The following is an 18,271-nucleotide window of genomic DNA, read 5'->3' on the forward strand; positions in this document are numbered from 1 at the left end:
ATGTTAATCAGAACAACTGATTCACTGCTGCATAATCTGAATGTACACATGGAGCACGCTCAGATCAAAACTTGCTAAGGACATACCACAGAGTTTAAACAAAACTTCTTGAGATGAGGTACTTTTCATGCTAACACCTCACTTGCATGGTGTGGCCACACTGAAGGATGCTGAACAGCCCCACAGCTGTGCTCACGAAACAGAGCCTAGCAACACTTTCGCTTGACTTTGAAAAATCGCAGGGCCTCAGTTGCTCAGAAAGCTCCTTGTGCCTCACCACCACTTTGTTAGTCAGCTCAGGGTTCTGGCTGCTTCCCTCCCCATCAGTTGAGCCATTTCGGAGCTTTACTGCTCTGAAAGGTGCTTGCCAGCTCTCTGCTGCAGTCCTGCAGCGATGCAACACCCAGCAGGCTGCTTGCTGGCAGCAGTGCAAGACTTGAACATCTGTGTCCCTCTGAGCTCGGAGTCTGCAGCTCTCCCACTGATCCCTGCCATCAGTCGGAAAGCGTGGAAGTGGAAAATAAGCCCCAAGCTCGTCCTAAAGCACGGCCATAATCCGCCCCAGTGTTTGTGGTTCAAACAATCACTAACAACAGCATCAGCAGCAGAGACGCTGAAGATAGGCTGGTAACAGATCAGAAGGATATTGGGAAACATGAAGAAGCTCCTTAATTAATTTCTAATCCTTTTTCAGCCTTAATCTTCTTTTTCATAGTAAGATCTGGCATTACACATTTTCTGCACACATGCTTTCTAGATGATGTAGATTAAGCCTGAGGTCTCTGATTTGCTAGAAGCAGCATGTCAGTAGGTTAGCTCTTACTGCAGCCACGTATTGCAATACTGTGGGATTATTCTGTCTGGGGTGATATAGCTGGCTGAAATATTAATTAACAGTATGTGGAGTTCATCCAGTCACCCAAGGTTTTAAGCTATGCTTTCTTCTGTGCTTCTCAAAGTTTTGTTCAGTCTTTTTGATGTAACTGGTGCTGCTTTCCTCGTACATTAATTTCAGAATAAGACTTGCATAAGGAAAGGTAGTGGTGGGGGCATAAAGGTTTCTGAATGCTTCATGGCCAGGGTAGGGGGCACAGTTCTGTTTTGAGTACATACTGGCTCTCCAAATACAATCAGTGGGCTATTTCATATCAGTTCATAGTACAGTATCTTCTAATTTATGATGTAAATACAGAAAATAAATAGATAGGACTCACTGATGTAACAAATGTAAGTGCGAGACAGGTACTCAGCAGTGCATGCTGAATGGCAGAGCTCTGTACTCCTGACAAGACAAAATATCAAATTTCTCTGCTAGACTTTTCTATGCCTTCCTTCACACATATCCTATAGCAGAATCTGAAGCCACCCGGTTTGGGATGTTTGAAATGTTTATGTTAGAAAATTCTATCCCTATAAAATACTGTAGCAAAATAGCTTCAAAATCCCACAGAATAATCACAATGGGCTTTTTCTCAGTTCTTTCTATAGAACCTTCCAGGCATCCCTACAGCTAAATAGGAATTTTCCACAAGGACAGGTTGTTGGGTAATTTTTAATGAGGAGTTACTGAAACTTACAACTAATTCTTTAGACAGTTATCACCCGACCTTGCTTCTGCTGATTTCAATAGCAGAATCTCAGGGTATAGATACAAAAGGATGTGTTCATCCTATTAAACTCAGAAGCAAGGCTAGGTTAGTGCTGACAGTGAATATTTGGTTGCTCCTGTGTTGTATGCTCTTACAGCACTACTAGAATCAGCTGAGCAGCCTTGGTCAGGAGAAAAATGTGAGCCTGGATGATGCCCCACTGCGTGGCAATGAAAGGCTGGGCATTTCCTGAACATCATCAGTTGGACAGAAAGAAAACCTACAGGACTTGTCAGGATTTAGGTACCTTTCAGGAAGCAAACTGTACTCAGAAATTCTTCTGCAAACATCACAAAGAGACACACAGAACAAATAATAGTTCTACTCAGAAGAACAGAAAAACCTAGGGACCTTTCTGCACGTGTTTAACCTTTCTCAGGGGTACATAGGAACAGGTATCACAGGAAAAGCAGGCTTACAGTTATAACTGAGAGCTACTCAAATATGTGGGAGAGTAAAAGGGACAGCAAGCTAACCAAATCATTGAACAACAAAGGGAGGAAAATCACAGATGAAAACGTTAGGATTAACTTTTTCCTGATAGCCTGAGGGGCATATATAGGAGTTTCCTAGGATGTGAAGAGCAGCCCCTTCTATTGAAATGTTATCATTTCTAGATTTCTATTTACTCGGGGCTTCTGAGAATCAGGTCGCGTCTGCTCAAGAGCCTGAATGTGGAAGAAGCTGACCTAGATCGCTACTTCTCAGCCTTTCAGCATACATGAGCCACTGGTTCATGTGTGTGCAGTCCCTCAGCAGGCAGCAGCTCGTGGCTGTGAGCAGTCAGACATGGGGGGCTCTGATGTGCTCCATCTGTATGAGCGTCACACCAGAGCTTGAGGAACGCTGACCTGAGGCTGGAATTTTGCTGTTAGAAGTTGTTGGTTTCATTTTGTTTTGCTTTCACTTGACAGAATACGAGGGATGAGAGGCATGGATTTGAGAGTACCAAGCCTTTTTTAATATACAAATGAAAAAGAAAAAAAAGCAAGCAATAGCATTTAAACCAGGAACCCAAAATCCCATAAAGGTGATTTGGCCATAACGTCTTTGTTCAGATTTTTACTCAGTACTCATTACTGCACTGCCACTTGCCAGCTCGTATGTACCACAATTTGTTCAGCAATCACTTTGTGGCTCAAAAGAAAGCTTTCGTAAAATACCAAGCACTGTACAGTGAATACACAACCCTGGCAGGACGTGCAAATAGGTGCCTGTGTGTTTTGATAACTGTGGATATGCTTTTAGTCCAAGAACAGCTTTGAATGCGCACAAAGATATGGTTTTGATACAGCAGCTACAGTCTCTTTTGAGGTGGAGGTTAAAATATCAAAAACATTTCCTTATTTCAAACTGCAACATTTTAAGATGTTTGTCCCTACATTTATCTCATTCAAGTTTATTGCATGGAAGGATTTTGTATTGCTTCCAACTTATGTATTTTCTGTAGTACCAGTGGTGCCACCATCAGAGCAGTTTTCCGCCCCTTTACCAAAGAGAACTACTGCCAGTCAGGTGAGTAACTTTTTCACTAAGCAGACTGAGCAGACAGTGTCTAAAGGCACCACGATTTCCTTGGCATGTGCAAAGCTCTCATACATTCAGAGAAAAGAAAGATCAATTCCAGCAGTAGATGAAATACACTTCTGCAATTACAAGTGGCTTTTTGAATGCTATGCGCTGACCCACTGGGTTTCACCTTTTCTCTCTGTGATTAACCACAGCGCTATCTTAGAAGTTTGGTGTTACCCTGTGCCTTCAGCAACACGACCCAGACTGGGGATAGGAATGGCACAATGAAATCATTGCTCTGGCACTGAGCTGTAGGACTGCTGCACGCCTGCTGCCGTTGGGCTGTCAGTGGGGCTGCCCGTGGGCAGAACTTCATTTGGTGACTTAAGGTGTGCTTGGGAGGATATGGCTTTTATTCCTGAGAAGAGGAAATCTACCACAGAAACTTCTAGGTAGACATATCTGTCCATTTTTCATATGCAGCAGATTTGGTCCAACGTCCTTATTGCAAGTGAATGTCGACAATAAAAGAATAACGGATTGGAGTTCTAGCAAAAACTTCCCCTATAAATTCAGCCATTTGCCAAGTCAGTTGATGCCCTACTTTCCGGGCTGTCATAGCAGGCAATTCTGAACAGTCTCTGCTTATTAAAAATGGAGTACTAAAATCAATATAGCAATATCTTGTTGGAGAAAATTCAATTTATCAACAGGTTTGTCATTTTAAAGATGATTAAAGGAGTTGTTTATTAGGCATCATCTAGACTTTAGAAATAGTTGGTGTGAAAATAATAGGACATAAGCCACAATAGACTTACAAATCTCCCAATTGCACCAGGGAGTGGATATTTTTCTGTTAGCGCAGACCTGTAAGGATTTCCTGCCTTTATGTTAGACTCCATCGGTCACCAACTATATATTAAAAACAGGTGCTGCCCTCAGATTTCAGTAGCTCTGGGGCAGACCCGTTATTCAGAACCCAAATGCATCTAAAATAGAAATACCAAAGTCCTCCGTTTCTCACTAATGGCGTGTAATAAACACTTCTGATCTTCACTTTGGAAAGTTCCAGTTCGATTTCTGCCTGCCTTCTCTCTAGTTAGTAAGAACATAAGAACATTTAAAACATTTCTGGTTACTATTTTTTGTTTTAAAGTGCATTGTTAGAACAGAAAAATAAGAGTCGAATTTATTTTTCTTTTATTTCTGTCTTTTACTGCAGTTCTACTTTTCTCAACATAAAAAAATACATTAATGTTTTTGAGTAATAAAATGAGTAGAGTAAAACAGACCTCTGGTAAACAGAAACAGTATTATTTGTGCCAGGGAAAGTGAAGTTATTTGCCTTCTTTAAAGAATTAAAAAATCAGGACAAAGCAGCTCTCTTCTATTGCTCAAAAAAATGAAAGTGAAAAATGCTACTGGGCAGAATAGCTGATGATTTTTGCATGTCACAAAGGATTTGCCTTGACACGTAATGAATTTTATTGAGGTCAAATTTCAAGTTATCTAAATACTAGTTTACCTCCAGAGATGCAAGGAAATTATTTTGCAATAAGTGTGCATTTTTCCCTGGCAGTGATTTGGGAAGCAAAAACTTGTTACAGTTCTGCTAAAAAAAGCTGATCAAACTTCTATCCCTTTCATGGTTAAAAGCTGAGCTGTACAGATTCTCCTTTCCTTCTCCACTGACTTGGAGTTGCAGGGAAGCATTACTGCGCTCCTCTGGCCATGCCACCATCAGGCACTGCCATCTCCCTTCATAGGTGTCACTTCTTGGGCCTTGCAGGAGCTTCATGGCTGCAGAGATGTAAGAGCTGTCACCCCTCCAGCTCAGCACCACCCGGCCCTGTGCTCAGCCCCACACTGGGATAAGGGAGAGAACTGGAAAATGTGAAAGTGCCAGAACTGCTGGGTTGACGTAAGGACAGTTTAATGATAACGAAAAGAGAAGGAAGGGAAAGCAGACAAACAAGTGAAGCACAGCACAATTGCTCGCTACCAGCCAAGCATGCCCAGCCACCAGCAGCAGCCCCCTGGCCCACGGCGCTGGTGTCAGTGCTCAGCATGATGCCATGTGAGACGGGGAATCTCTCCGGTCGCTCAGGGTCAGCTCTCCCAGCTCCGTCCCTCCCAGCTGCTTTGTCCCCAGAGTGGCGTGGGAAGCTGGCGGTCCTTGACATGAGCACTGCTCAGCAACAACTCAAACACTGTGTTACCAACATTGTTCCCATCCTGAATCCAAAGCACTGCACCATACCAGCACCATGCTCCATCCAAGCCAAAACCAGGACGCTCAAGGGATTTCAAAAACCAGCAGTGGCCACTTCTTTATTTTAGAGGGTTTATGAAAATTTAATAGGCATAGAAACGCAGACCTTCCCGACAGCAAAAGAATTAGAGAAATGGTATTTTCAGTCTCTTGTAAAATTGTATCATTAAACTTAATAATGGTATGTTTTGATTGCTGCATAAAACAGATGAACTTTGTGTGCACATCCTTCACCCTGCTCAGAAACCCATATGCGTCTCAGTCATTCAGACAGCAATCTAATGCTATGGATGCACAACAGCAGGAAGGTTTTGCCAACTCATTAATCTAAGCCTGTGTGTGAGGATGGGCATTTTTCTTTCTTTTTCTATCCACAGAAATTAGGAAAAAAAGAAAATATTTTATTTCTGTATATATACAGATAAATGCTTATGACAAAACGCGTATCTACATATGCACAGATGGATGGATGTGATGAGTGCATTAGAAGTAAAGTGGTGACTGTACTAATAACCTTCACTTCCCTACAGTGTTATTTACTTCTTAGACTGAAAAATACGTAGGCCACTCCAAATGTAATGCCTTCTATTTACTTCTATGGTAACTACAATAATAGAAAGAGCACAGTAACACTATTTTATAGAGCAAATTCTCAGCTGCAAAACATAATTTTTCAACGTAGCCATTCACTGTGTATTTATGCCAGAGACGAACAAGAACCGTATGCCACCTACAACCATCTAGATGACCATCCAGAAGCTGGCGTGTCTTTCATGCTGCTGTTGCCATTGCTGAAACACACCACCAAACCCTCACAGCACCCACATCCACTGCTTGGTCCCCACCAGATTTCAGCAAGTGTCAGTGAATGTCAGTGGGTGTCAGTTTTTCTGCACGGAGGAATTCAGTGACATCCCTTTGCTCCATATGCACTTGCATGTCAGACGGTCCCTCTGCTGCCATTGGAAAGCTGCTGGCATTCCAATCAAAGAACATTTTGAAGATCAGTGCATCTTAAGATCACTCATTACATAGCGACTCAATTAGAGCCTCAGAATCTCTAATTTGCTTTTTAAAGCCCTATATAAAATGAAAAGAGAAACTTTCATTTGTCTGAATTTCTCATCGGTTTGTAGGCTTCTGTACCTTTTGAAAATGCACTGAAACCTTCAGATTTAAACAGGCAGCTCTGACATCCTTTCATCAGAGACAAAAATTATTCTTAACACAGATTTTAATGAGGATTCTTCAATCTAAAATCTTGTTACAGATCGCTAGATTAAATTAGGGTAACGGGTTCGCTAAGCCTCAGTTATTCTCTCAATTACTTATTGACTTAGCTTAATTCTAAACTAAGGTTAATGAACGAAAAAGAACATGCAAACATAATTTTCCCCTCTCCTTTCACATAATGCTTATAACTGTCAGGCCAAAAGATAAAACTTGTCTTCAGTGGTAAGAATGTGGCTGTGGAAGCAGAGGGCTGTGGGTCACAGAGCCTAGTCCTGCAGGTACACTACATGCCTAGATAGAAGTCCCAGGACATCTTTTCTGAGCTCTAGAGTGCAGTGCAGACACGTGGCACCTCGCAACAAACTCTAGCTCTGCTAATAAACCAAAGTCACTCCAGATTCTACCACAGTCAGGACCCATCTGGGACTGCAGCTGGAGCACTGTTGGGTATTTATACAAAGCAGCCATCTCAGGATGGAGTCTGTGACCTATTTCTGACCACGTATAACTCAGAACTTGACACAATTCCTTCACCGTTTTACTAGTCTAAAATGAATCTGATTACTTTTGCCTTACCTGCTACATAACTGCATGCTATCTACATTGATACTGCACATTTCTGCTGTACACAAAGAAGTCTTCTAAGGCTACATTGCAATGTAACTTGCTTTTACACATTCCTCTTCCATGCTCCAGTTTCCCAGAAAAATTCAGGCTGTAGGTTTCAGGACTCTACACAGTTGATGGTAGACTTTGAGATCCAGTCTGCTTTCCTACAGCAAAACATCCTTAACGATTCCTTTTTTCACACTGAGCAGCACGTAATGGATCCCAACATGCAGGAAGCTCTCAGTATCAAGATGCATCCCGTACTTAAAATCCTTGCTAGTCCCTGAAGGCTTTCAGCCAGTGCTGATGGAAGCTGTCCAGTCACAGAAGTCAGTTTTTCTGCTTGCTTATTTCAATAACTCAGTTTTAATTTAGAAATCTAGTGAAAGCTCTGGGATCTAATTCATCTGCGACACATGGTTTGAATGAATTTGGAATATTTTAGATGAAGGAGAGCAGTAAACATAAACACATGCATGCAGCAATTATTAAGCTAGTCACCATAAATTTTGCTGCATCTGCTTTAGACTTCACAGATACTAACAGAGAAAAATCAGTGCATTAATGTAGCAGTGGAAATGTAATAAAGTGCCTTATTATCCCTAGAAGGCAGCGAGTGGCAATAGGCTCTGTGGGTACTACCTGTGGCCTAGGAGCAGTCCCACTCCTTCCTATCCATGGCCTGTAATTATCTCAGGCTAACCGTGACCCTACGGGTCCCCCATTAAAATTATATTTTTATTACAGAACAGTGTATACATTATTGAAGCACATTATTTTGATCACTGAGAAATTGACATATAGTGCTCATTAACCAGTAAGCCTGAATATTTAATTTATGAAGTTGGTTCACGATTTCTCAGATCAGTCACTTAAGGGATGTAAACAGGAGAATTGCAGCCCAGTGAACAGGAGGGACTCGTACTGACAGTGGGGCCTTAAAAATGCGTGTCATGGCATATTTGAGACAGTAAGCAGGTAAATGCATGAAATAGACTCATTAACATCATTTCCTTTTCAAAATTTATCAAGACAAAAAGTTATTTTAATCGTTGCCCTTCTCTCTTACATTTTCCCATCTGTGTCTTCCATCAGATATTGGTGATGGGGAGGTCTGCTGTTCCTCAAAGCTCAGCAATTATGTCCCATAATGTGCTGCTCCTTCACTTCTGTCCCACTGCTCAAACCACACTTTCTGAACCTAACGACACGGAATAAGGCTGTGTCACAAACCAAACCCAACTGACAAATTATTTTCGTTTTAGTTTTCTGCCTGGCTGTGGAAATCCCCGTGGCAGAGGTGATGGCCATGTGGGATGGGTCAACAGTGCTCTCTGCTGGCAGCAGGGAAAGGCTGCAAGAAACAGCTGCAATCTAAATTACACAGCACGAAGTACTTCGAATACATATCTATGGCGAGATGTTTTTATGCAAATCTATAGAAGATGATGATTTAAAAGGTCAAGAAGCAAGTTGTTTACTGCAAACATAATTTTGCAGATGTTGCTATGCTCACAGTGTTTCGATGGTTTTCTTACACAAGGCTGCATAAGTAGAGTTTAAAGAGAAGGCAAGGAAAAAGTATTATGAAGAATAAATATTCAAATGTACAAAGGCTTCCCAAGTGTGCTTGAGTGCTCCATAAGAGGGAAAAAAAGAAAGAAAGAAAGAAAGAAAAAAAGCCAACCTGTTTAAAAAGTCTGTTTTGTACCAGAGAGATACAAGGGATGTCCCACAGCACAGTCATTGCAAATCAATGAGAACAATATTTCGTATTGCTGAACAGGTTCTGGTCAAGATACTATGAACAACAACAACAAAATCACTAAAAGAAAGGACTTTGCTTGGAGTACTCAGAAAAACATTGCTTGGTTGCTACTGTACTTAAAAGCTCAGGCTCATGTGACCTGAGCTGCAGCATGAGGCGTTGTATGGGAATGGGACAACCCTGCGTAAGTCTGAAGAAAAGCAAACACTGGTGTTAATGCTTACATATCCTGGTCAGCCTGAAGACAGTTGCATATTTGTTTTTGCTTTAGTGAAGCTCTTTGAGTCCCTTAGATGACAGATGCTACTTCAGTCTTAGTATTGGTGCTTTCATGTTTCCATGGATGGGCAGAAAACTGATGGCTGCTGCCCATAGAATCTGGTCTGCAGTCACTGGGACATCTACTGCTCTTGCTGTGTTGATAGGGAATAGCAGAAAGCAGAGGCAGTGACAAAACAAGTGCTGTTAACAGCTCAGGTGCTGTTAGTGGGGCAGAGAGCCCACTGCCCCTGGAGCCTGCAGAGCTGCAAGAACATAAGACTTCAAGGGGAGGATCCGGGAGCCATGCGGTGGATGACAGAAGTGTGACTATTGCAGGATGTAAAACCAAGGCATTACAACATCTTCAAAACACCCTTCAATTCTCAGTGATTTGCTTCCCTACACAGTGCTAGGCTTTCTTTGGACTGTATCTATTTTCATCCCAAAGAAAGAAACAGCTAAAACCCCAGATAAGATCCAAGGACACCACAGCAGGCAGCCATACACAATTGATTTTCCTGCTTCCTTACATTCGGTGCTGCTCTGCTGACAGGTACTGATACGAGTGAAAAAATATTTTTGGAACTGATCTTCAGGCCACTGTTACCTGAATAAATCCAAAATGCTGAGAGACTGTTTCACCATTTGTGAAGGCCCTTGGGAAGCAGAGAGCTGCTGGAAAGCGGTGACAATGAGCCAGCATGGGATGAAGGGCACGGAGTCCAGCTCAGCTCCCTCACCTTTCTTATTGCAATCCCTGCTTGTGTTACTGGCACAGCTTTACCCCAAAACACACTTCATTTTCTGAGGCTTGTCCTGCACAGCCTTTTGAAGGCAGTTTTATCATAGACTATAATGTAGTGATGTAGAACATGAAAGTTCTGAAAAATATTTAGTTCAGGACCGGTTTCAGAAGAAAAGAGTAAGTGAGCAAGACACGGGGTTAACAAGGACATGATGAAATGCTTCCATAACTGCAGGGTTAAAGAGCAACATCAGGAGAAGTTATTTCCACTACTTCTTTTTCTCATGGTCATAAAAATCTGTGATGTTTCAAGATAAACATGGCCAAAGAATTCACAGTTGTTAGTTATGTACTTCTGCTGATCTTGTATTCTACAACCAAGCAGCAGAACTTGGACTTGATTGTAGGGCCAGCAAGTTCCACCCAGATACACGGGCACCCAGATCTCACTTAGAAATGCAGCAGTGCATAAATTAGTGTTGCCTGTGTGGCTGCCTTGCATCAAGATAAAGAGAGAATAATGCTGCTGGGGAATTATGTGCACAAAGCTCTGTGAAGCAAGAATTAAAATGAATGAGATTAAATGGAAAATAACACATCAGGAATATGTTAATAATTTAATTAAAGTCTACCAAAGTTGAAATATTCCACAATTAAGGTTGAAGCCCATCAACATTCTCTGTTCTACTCGGGGATTTTGCCATAGGTAAAACTACCAGTTCAGAAACATTTCTCAGTGTTTGAGGAAAACTGGGTCAGCTGAGAGTGCGGTGGCATCGCTAACTCTGAAAATGTTGGATGTAGCTGTTTTCCCAGGCAGATTTTTAAGGATGCTTTAATAAAATTGCTTTAGCGCAGCCTTTATTGTAGCACGTGAGATAAATGTGAACATTGGTTGTTTTCAAAAACACAAGAGGGGCAATTAGCGCTTTTTTTCCCCAGCCTGGTTCGCTGTTTTCATCTTTACCTAACCTTGTTTAAATAAAACTGTGTATGCATTTAAGTCAAAGGGAAACACAGAACAAAAATGTTACTTAGTAATAGAGCACCGGGAGGCCATGACTGCGAAGGAGTGGCACCAAAGGGAAATTTGACACTTTAAGGTGACAGTTACACAACTCTTAGCTGAGCTTGGCCTTGCCCTTTCTACATCCCCCCTTTGAAGCACTCCCTGTGACTCTTCTTCCAATCCACAGACCACACTGTGCTCAGCACTAGTAGATGCTGCTGCCCAGACCGGGCAGAGCCAAGTCCTTCCCCCGGGAGCCCTCCTACCACCTGTTCTGCAGCAGGGCACACAGCAGACAGACGACACCCCTACAAAACCCTGCTCAACTTCACTGTCCACAAAACCAAGCGACTTCCATGCTCTAAAGTGATGCTGCACCATTGCTTTGAAGGCTCAGTAACATAAAATACAGAAAGTCCCTCTCTGGTCAGAAACTTCACATAATGAACAGGATCAGAATCTCCTTTTTCTCCAGTCGCAGTGAGAAGTGTACATGGAGAAAACACAACAGGAAGTTTTCTGCTGGCAACAATGCCAACAATGCCAGACAGACTTCTCCTATTTCCTGCACACTGCTTTCCTACTGAGTGTAACGCATTTCCAGACTGAGCTCACAAGCAGGAGGTGACTGCACTGTGCCCTGTAACTGAAAGTGGTTGTACTTGAAAAGCACGCTTTTAAAGGTCATGAGATGTTCAGTTTGTATATAAAGCAGACAATCCCACACTGCAACAATTTCAGACAGCAGTCCAGTGAAACTTGCCATGATCAGCCGCAGCCTTATTGTACAAACATGGCAAGACAGAAGGTCTCCAGAAATTAAAGATAAAATAAAGTTCTTTAGCATTTTCATCTTTCATTCATATGTAATCTGAGTAAATGGCAAACGTCAGACACTTTTGCTCTTGTAGTGATCAAATGCCCTCAATAGAAATGCCATTAAAAGCCTCGATGGTACAGAAGCAATGGCACAGAGACATCAGGAGCCATTTGCCTGGGATCTGGGTTGCAGTATGTGACTCTTCCCACATGCACACACTCAGAACAGGAGAACCAGTGCCCCAGCTGAGCCCAAAAATGCTGGAAAAAAGACACGGCCGTGCATTTTTTATATTGAACATCTTGAATTTTGTCCTTCCTGGTGATGAGCTCGTGTGCCTGTGCGGGAGGTTCTTGTGGTTTCACTTAGGTGTTCAGCTCTCCCTGCAGGTGGGAAATGAGGCATGTCGGATACTTCAGCTCATTACTGGTATTTTTTACCTGCGGTAACGTAGGGAAATCCTGTTTCAAAATGGACAATGCAATCTCATTACAAGCTCTGTGTCTTTATGAAAGGGAAAACGAGAAAGACAAATGTTACTCCTGCTCTTGAATTTGTCTCTTATCACTTCCCCTCTCTGCTCTACAGAGAGTTATTTCATTCATATTAGAGGTTATTTGGGTCACTTTTACCTGAAGAGAGAAAATAATGGGAACCTAATTTGAGATTGGTGGCAATTTAAGTAAGAAAATGGATTCGGAATATTCTGCACTGTTGCTAAATTTAACGGGGTGCTCAGTGAAGCGTGAGCTTTCAGATGTGAATAGGAGGCTTTCAACCATTTCCCCCTATTTGTTTTTCAACTGCATTTCTTAGCATTGTTAGCAATTTCATCTCATCCGTTCGCAGTGTACTGCAACTGCATTCAATAACCTGACCTTTCACTTGTTAAGCTAAACTTGGTATTTAATTATTAGGTACGCAAAGTCAAGCAGAAAACTAAGGAGCAGTTACAAATGAAATCATGGTGTTTTACTGGAGATGAATGGGAATATTTGTGTTTACTGCTTTTCTAAAACCATTTGAAACTGTTCATTTTGAATTGGAATAAACAAAACAGAAACGGCGTATATCAAAGTTTAAAATAACCACGGCACTCACAACCTGTTCCGTCTCATTCGTGCGGCTGCATCGCACTCTGCGCTGTAATTTTTTTACAACATACTGTGCAACAAAACAGGTCATTTAAATTCTGTAATTACTATTACAGATAAAACGACACTGCGGCAATGTTAATTACTATAGCACTGATGTATAGGATATAATACATAATAGGCATGTCTTTAATTTTAAATTGAAGTGCAACAAAGCATATTATTGCTATCCTTCCTCTTCTTAACGTAAATGAATGCCATTCAAGTGTAGCATTTGCATCCACGCAGAGCATTCTAAAATCAATCACTCTTCTACTTTAACTCAAGCTGGCGTATTGCACTTTTCGATGACGTGTAAGTTAAGGAACCTCCTGCTGTAGGAACTTCTGTGACAGGGGTAAATGTGACTGAATTATATTCTGTCGAAAAAAAAGATTTCTACAATTGTTTTCTTTTTCATTACAGAAACCGTAAATCAGTTTTCAATGAAGTGTACCATTCAGTCTTTTTAAAAATGAAGCTGAATCTCAAAGATCGTTACAGCTACTTGAGGTGTAGGAGGAACTGGAGATACTCACCAAACCATAATTCATTTTGTACCACTGTGGCCAAAACTTCTGGCGACTGTAGAATACCCAGAACAAAGAGCCTTGCAGCAGAGGACAGTGAATGGCTTGACCTGCAGCATCAGAATGAGCAAGGCTCCCTGCTTTATGAATAATTATCTCCCTGCTTTTGCAGCACCTTCACTTTTAGATAACTGTTATGAATATCGAAAGAAGAAAAAAATGAATTAAATTTCAGATTTCTTCAAGTGTACTTAAATAATTTAAGCCAGCAGAAATGTCCCCATTTTCAGTAGACAAATTTAGTAATGAAGTCACTACTCAGATTTTGGGTGAGAAATATTCTAGTAGCCTACTTATTCAGAAGTATAATAGTCTCACTCATTGTGCTAACCATACACCCCTGGATAGAACAGCTCCATATGGATTTACAGAAATATTTTAATGTACAGTTAAAATTCACACACCTGAAGCATGTCCTCAGGTCACATGTTTCATCACAGTAATAATGAGATACAGTGCCAAGTTTAAATGAAGACATGTAGGATGCAAACACCTGCATTGTGTGTAATTGGTCTCAAGGAATTACAAATGATATTGAAAGGAACACTTTTCATCCCCCATTCTGTTTAGGTCAGCGGGACAATGTACAACACAGGGAGACACGTTTCTCTACGATTAGACAAAGAGCACTTGGTGAACATCTCCGGAGGGCCGATGACATACAGCCACCGCCTGGAGGAAATCCGGTTACACTTCGGAAGTGAGGACAGCCAGGGATCAGAGCACCTTCTCAACGGACAGGCGTTCTCTGGGGAGGTACGTCAACATATTCCAGTGACAAATGAAGCAGCATGGAATGCTACACTTTTCATTTCCACCTGAAGGTATTTGCAACAAAAAAAATTGTTTCCCTTAATCCAGGGTGGAATTCAGCTTTTGTGTTACTTTTTATTCCCTGCCCATGCATGGCTACATGTGTGAGTGGTATTTAAAAAGAAACTGTTTAACTGCACTCATGGACACCTTGTATTCACAAATGCACTGCTTACAAAGCAGTCAAGTAGCCTTGTGGATCCTTTAACTGCCAGCATCTCTCCTCCACTTAACAAATAAGGCAATGCTTCAGAATAACCACAGGGGTTATTTTTAAGATACTCTGTAGGTGTCCTATTACCTTTCTTTTGGAAGATCAAAACGAATAATTTTTTCATAGTGAAGAACTTTGTTGGGGAAGAGTGAATTACCATCTGTAATATCTATCACAGATTCTGGTGATCAGACAATTAATGAGTGTTATTTTCTTTGGTGTTGTGCAGCAGCGGTTATTTAAGAGCAGGACATTAACTCTAGGATTGTCAAATAATGTTTTAACTGATGGCAATTAGTTACTTTGAAAAGCTTCACAGACATGTAACATAACCAGCAGCAGCTTTTTCATGAAATTACTCATGTTTTACACAACTGACTTCTGGCTGCCTTGTTTAAATTCTGTGGTAAGTGGGCATAAAATGTATGACTCCTTTAAGAGCCTAAAGTTGGGTGCTTTATAGTAACTTGGGTATTCGCTTAGCTAATCTTATTTATAGGAGAGAGATACCCAAATGAAAGCAGTTTGACTGAACAAGAAAGAAGTATCCAGCTGAAACACTCCGCTGCACTCCATACAACATATCAGGATTGTTTCAGATGTTTTCAAAGGAATACAAAAGTTAGAAATTAATCGCTCATAGACTATAACAAAAAGTAAACGTGTAGAGCATTTTTGTGCTATGCTTGGTGCTAGTACTTACCTAGGCTCTGGGACTTCAAAAATAGAAGTTTCGAAGCGCAGCAATAAGTGCAGCTGGCATTGGATTGGAAGACCTTAACCTTCTAATGTAGAGACTAAACATGACAGTTTATCTCCTTCAGCCTGCCTTCCTGCAGCCAGGTTAATATTGACCTAACATTCCTTTGGCTTCAATACATTTCTATTCTTGAAACAACTGACACACAGCAGCTGTACCTGAGCCACCGTCCTGTTATGCTTGAAATACCACTGAATAACTTAAAGAAGGTCCACTTCAAAATGCCAAATGATGCAGTGACACTTCAAAGTGGAGCTAGCGATGGTTTCTTGGAGGAGAGCAGGGTAGCAAAGCAGCTGCTCAGCTGGGAGAGCTACAGATGCTGCTGGCCCAGCTGCCCACCATCGCCGAGTGCCCGATTGCCTGCGAGCACCATGGCAGTTCCCTGCACGGCCTTCCATGAAATCAGTCACACGTACCTTAGATGCTGCACAGCTGAGCTGTCCCACTTGTCAACCAGAGCCCTAGTTTAAACATCCCGAATCTCTTCCAGGCAGCGCTCATTTCCATTTATTGGTTAAACAGAAAAGTCAGCTTTCTAACCTCGTTTCCCAGCATCAGGAGTGAAATAGTGTGAATAGCTTCCTCTGCCCTCTGTGTTGCCTCTGGAGTCTCTAGATCAAGGCCATCACCTTCCTATTATTTCTGAATTATTGCAGTAATACATTTTGTCAAGCTTAGATATTATTTGCTAGCACAGACCTCAGTTCTCTATTAATAAAAGCAGAAAATCTAGCTAAGTGGAAACCACAGTCAGTCAGCCAGTGGTGCATCGCTGGATCCACAGTATAGGAAGGATTCATCTAATTATCTGAATTCCTCCTACTGTGAATGGAAGAAGACTGGCATCTTCAGAGGATGAGCATTCCTGATAGCTACAGACAAATCTCTTAGGACAGGACAAATTGCTCAGTGGAAATGCATCTGCCTTGACAAGAGAGCAGGCAAACAGCTGGACAAGATGCTTAGATTAGATGTCTCCTTTTTGGATGGTGGAGATGAATTCTAACCTTCAAGGATGTGCTTTTCAAAGTTGCAGGTAGCCATTTTGGGCAGTCAAACAAGTGAACTCCAGTAAGGTCAAGTGTTAATTATCAATTTGGATCTGTATCTTCAGTAAAGTCTTAGTTATAAAACACATACTGTTTCCAAAGCACAAACACAGAGTCAAATAAATCATGTTGAATAGCATAGGCGCAAATTTTTAGTAAAGGATGGCAGCTGACAGTGTTCTTAGGATGCACATTCACCCATACAAGTGCTGTCTATGTAAGTCTGGGAGATGCAATATTTACAGCTCCCAGCAACTAGAATGACAAAACTATAGACAGGTTAGCTGACTTTATGATTGAGTACATGACTCTGTAAGGCAACATATGCTTTCAAGAAAGCTGCTGCTAATTATTATCACTCCCGTGATACTGTCAGAGGAGATAGGATAAAGAAAAATAACTACATTACTTTAATTTAGGTTGTGCAGCAACCAGAGCAGTGACGATTTTCTGGTTTGGGCTTTAGCAGGTGAAGGCAACCAGAGAAGCATGACTGCAGGATTCCACCATTTGATTGCTGGTTGCACAGTAATGCCCATGACGCTTCCTTGTTGCTGCTGTTCTTATTTATTTTGGACAAAGTAACTATGGCATTTACTACGACCTCTATCTTGCTATAGAAACAATTCCTGAGTTACCCAAGCAGTGTGATTCAATTCAATCCCCTCTTTTCCACTGACACTGACACATTCACATCAGCGCACTGGGGAGAGGAGGGCTGGGGGGCAGAGCAGCCCTCCCTAAGAGCACTGAAAACTTAAGAATGGCTCTAACAGACCAGAGTTAAATCCAAATCCAGGGAAGCTGAAGCTGCTAAGTGGCTCCATTATATTTTCAATTATGAGCAGTTTTCTTTACACATCTGGAAATCAAGCCTAAGATCCACACTAAGCAAGAGGCCTGTTTTTAGAATGCTTTTTTTTTTGCATAGTGAAGATGTTCTGCAAGAGCACAGGCACTCAGCAGGCTGGAGAGCACTGCAGTGGTACCACGGAATGAAAAACATCCAGAACTGGCAATTTGTTTCAAAATGTCCCATGGTCTGAGCGATACTGAGAGGCTTGTAATTTCCAGGCTTCAGGTGTTAAAGTCTGTCAAGAGAGATCAGGGTAGCTTTTAGCCCCTGATGATCACTTCAGCAGACAGAATAACTGAACCAAGGCCCGAATAGTTTCAATGTAAGGACTTTAAAAATGAGCATCAGATTATCATCAATACGTTTAACACTGCTAATACAGAAAAAATGGAAGGCTTTGGAATGTTTAAAAAAATAAATTGAGCATTTGTTTGTGCCTCAGATACATTCTTGAGAGCACTCAATTCTGTACTCTTTGTGTGAGCATCCTACTATAGAGTAGCAATGCAAAGAAAATCTTGGCTCAAGCGAAGAGCACAACCAAGACACCAATCATTCACGTCTGCTGCCTAATGTCTCCATGCAAAACTGCTTCTAGCACAAGTGTCTGTATCATTAATGAGGCCATCTTCCCTCAGAAAGGAAGAAACAGAGAATACAGCAGAATAGTGCTGCTGTTTGAGCTCTGTCCGCCTTGTTAAAATACAAAATAAAATAAAGGTAACTGAACCTACAAGAGTCATGAAGAAAACTGGACCCTTTAAGCTTTACTCCAACTACCTCGAAGCTGCGCAGTGCAGTGGTCTTATCTACATAGAGGAAGAAAGTCAAGGAGCTTCATTGTTTATGCTATGCACTTTTTAAACAAGACTCCGCAGTGCAGAAAATAGATTTGCACATATAAAGCAAAGATTTATTCTTTTCTGCCCACCAAGTCATCTTCTGAAAACCTATGACAGACATTATAAGCAAAAA

The 18,271-nt window shown here is 41.5% G+C and overlaps 1 protein-coding gene across 2 annotated transcripts in view; it reads left to right on the forward strand.

The window, feature by feature from the left end:
* CA10 (carbonic anhydrase 10) overlaps positions 1-18,271 on the forward strand; it is a 154,428-nt gene that overhangs the window by 106,494 nt on the left and 29,663 nt on the right. For both annotated transcript variants that reach the window (XM_048965473.1, XM_048965474.1), the window contains exon 5: positions 14,172-14,357. In XM_048965473.1, coding sequence (XP_048821430.1) covers positions 14,172-14,357 — 186 coding nt within the window. The remainder of the gene's footprint in view (positions 1-14,171; positions 14,358-18,271) is intronic.

Source organism: Lagopus muta, chromosome 18, assembly GCF_023343835.1.
Source record: "Lagopus muta isolate bLagMut1 chromosome 18, bLagMut1 primary, whole genome shotgun sequence".
Taxonomy (NCBI): domain Eukaryota; kingdom Metazoa; phylum Chordata; class Aves; order Galliformes; family Phasianidae; genus Lagopus; species Lagopus muta.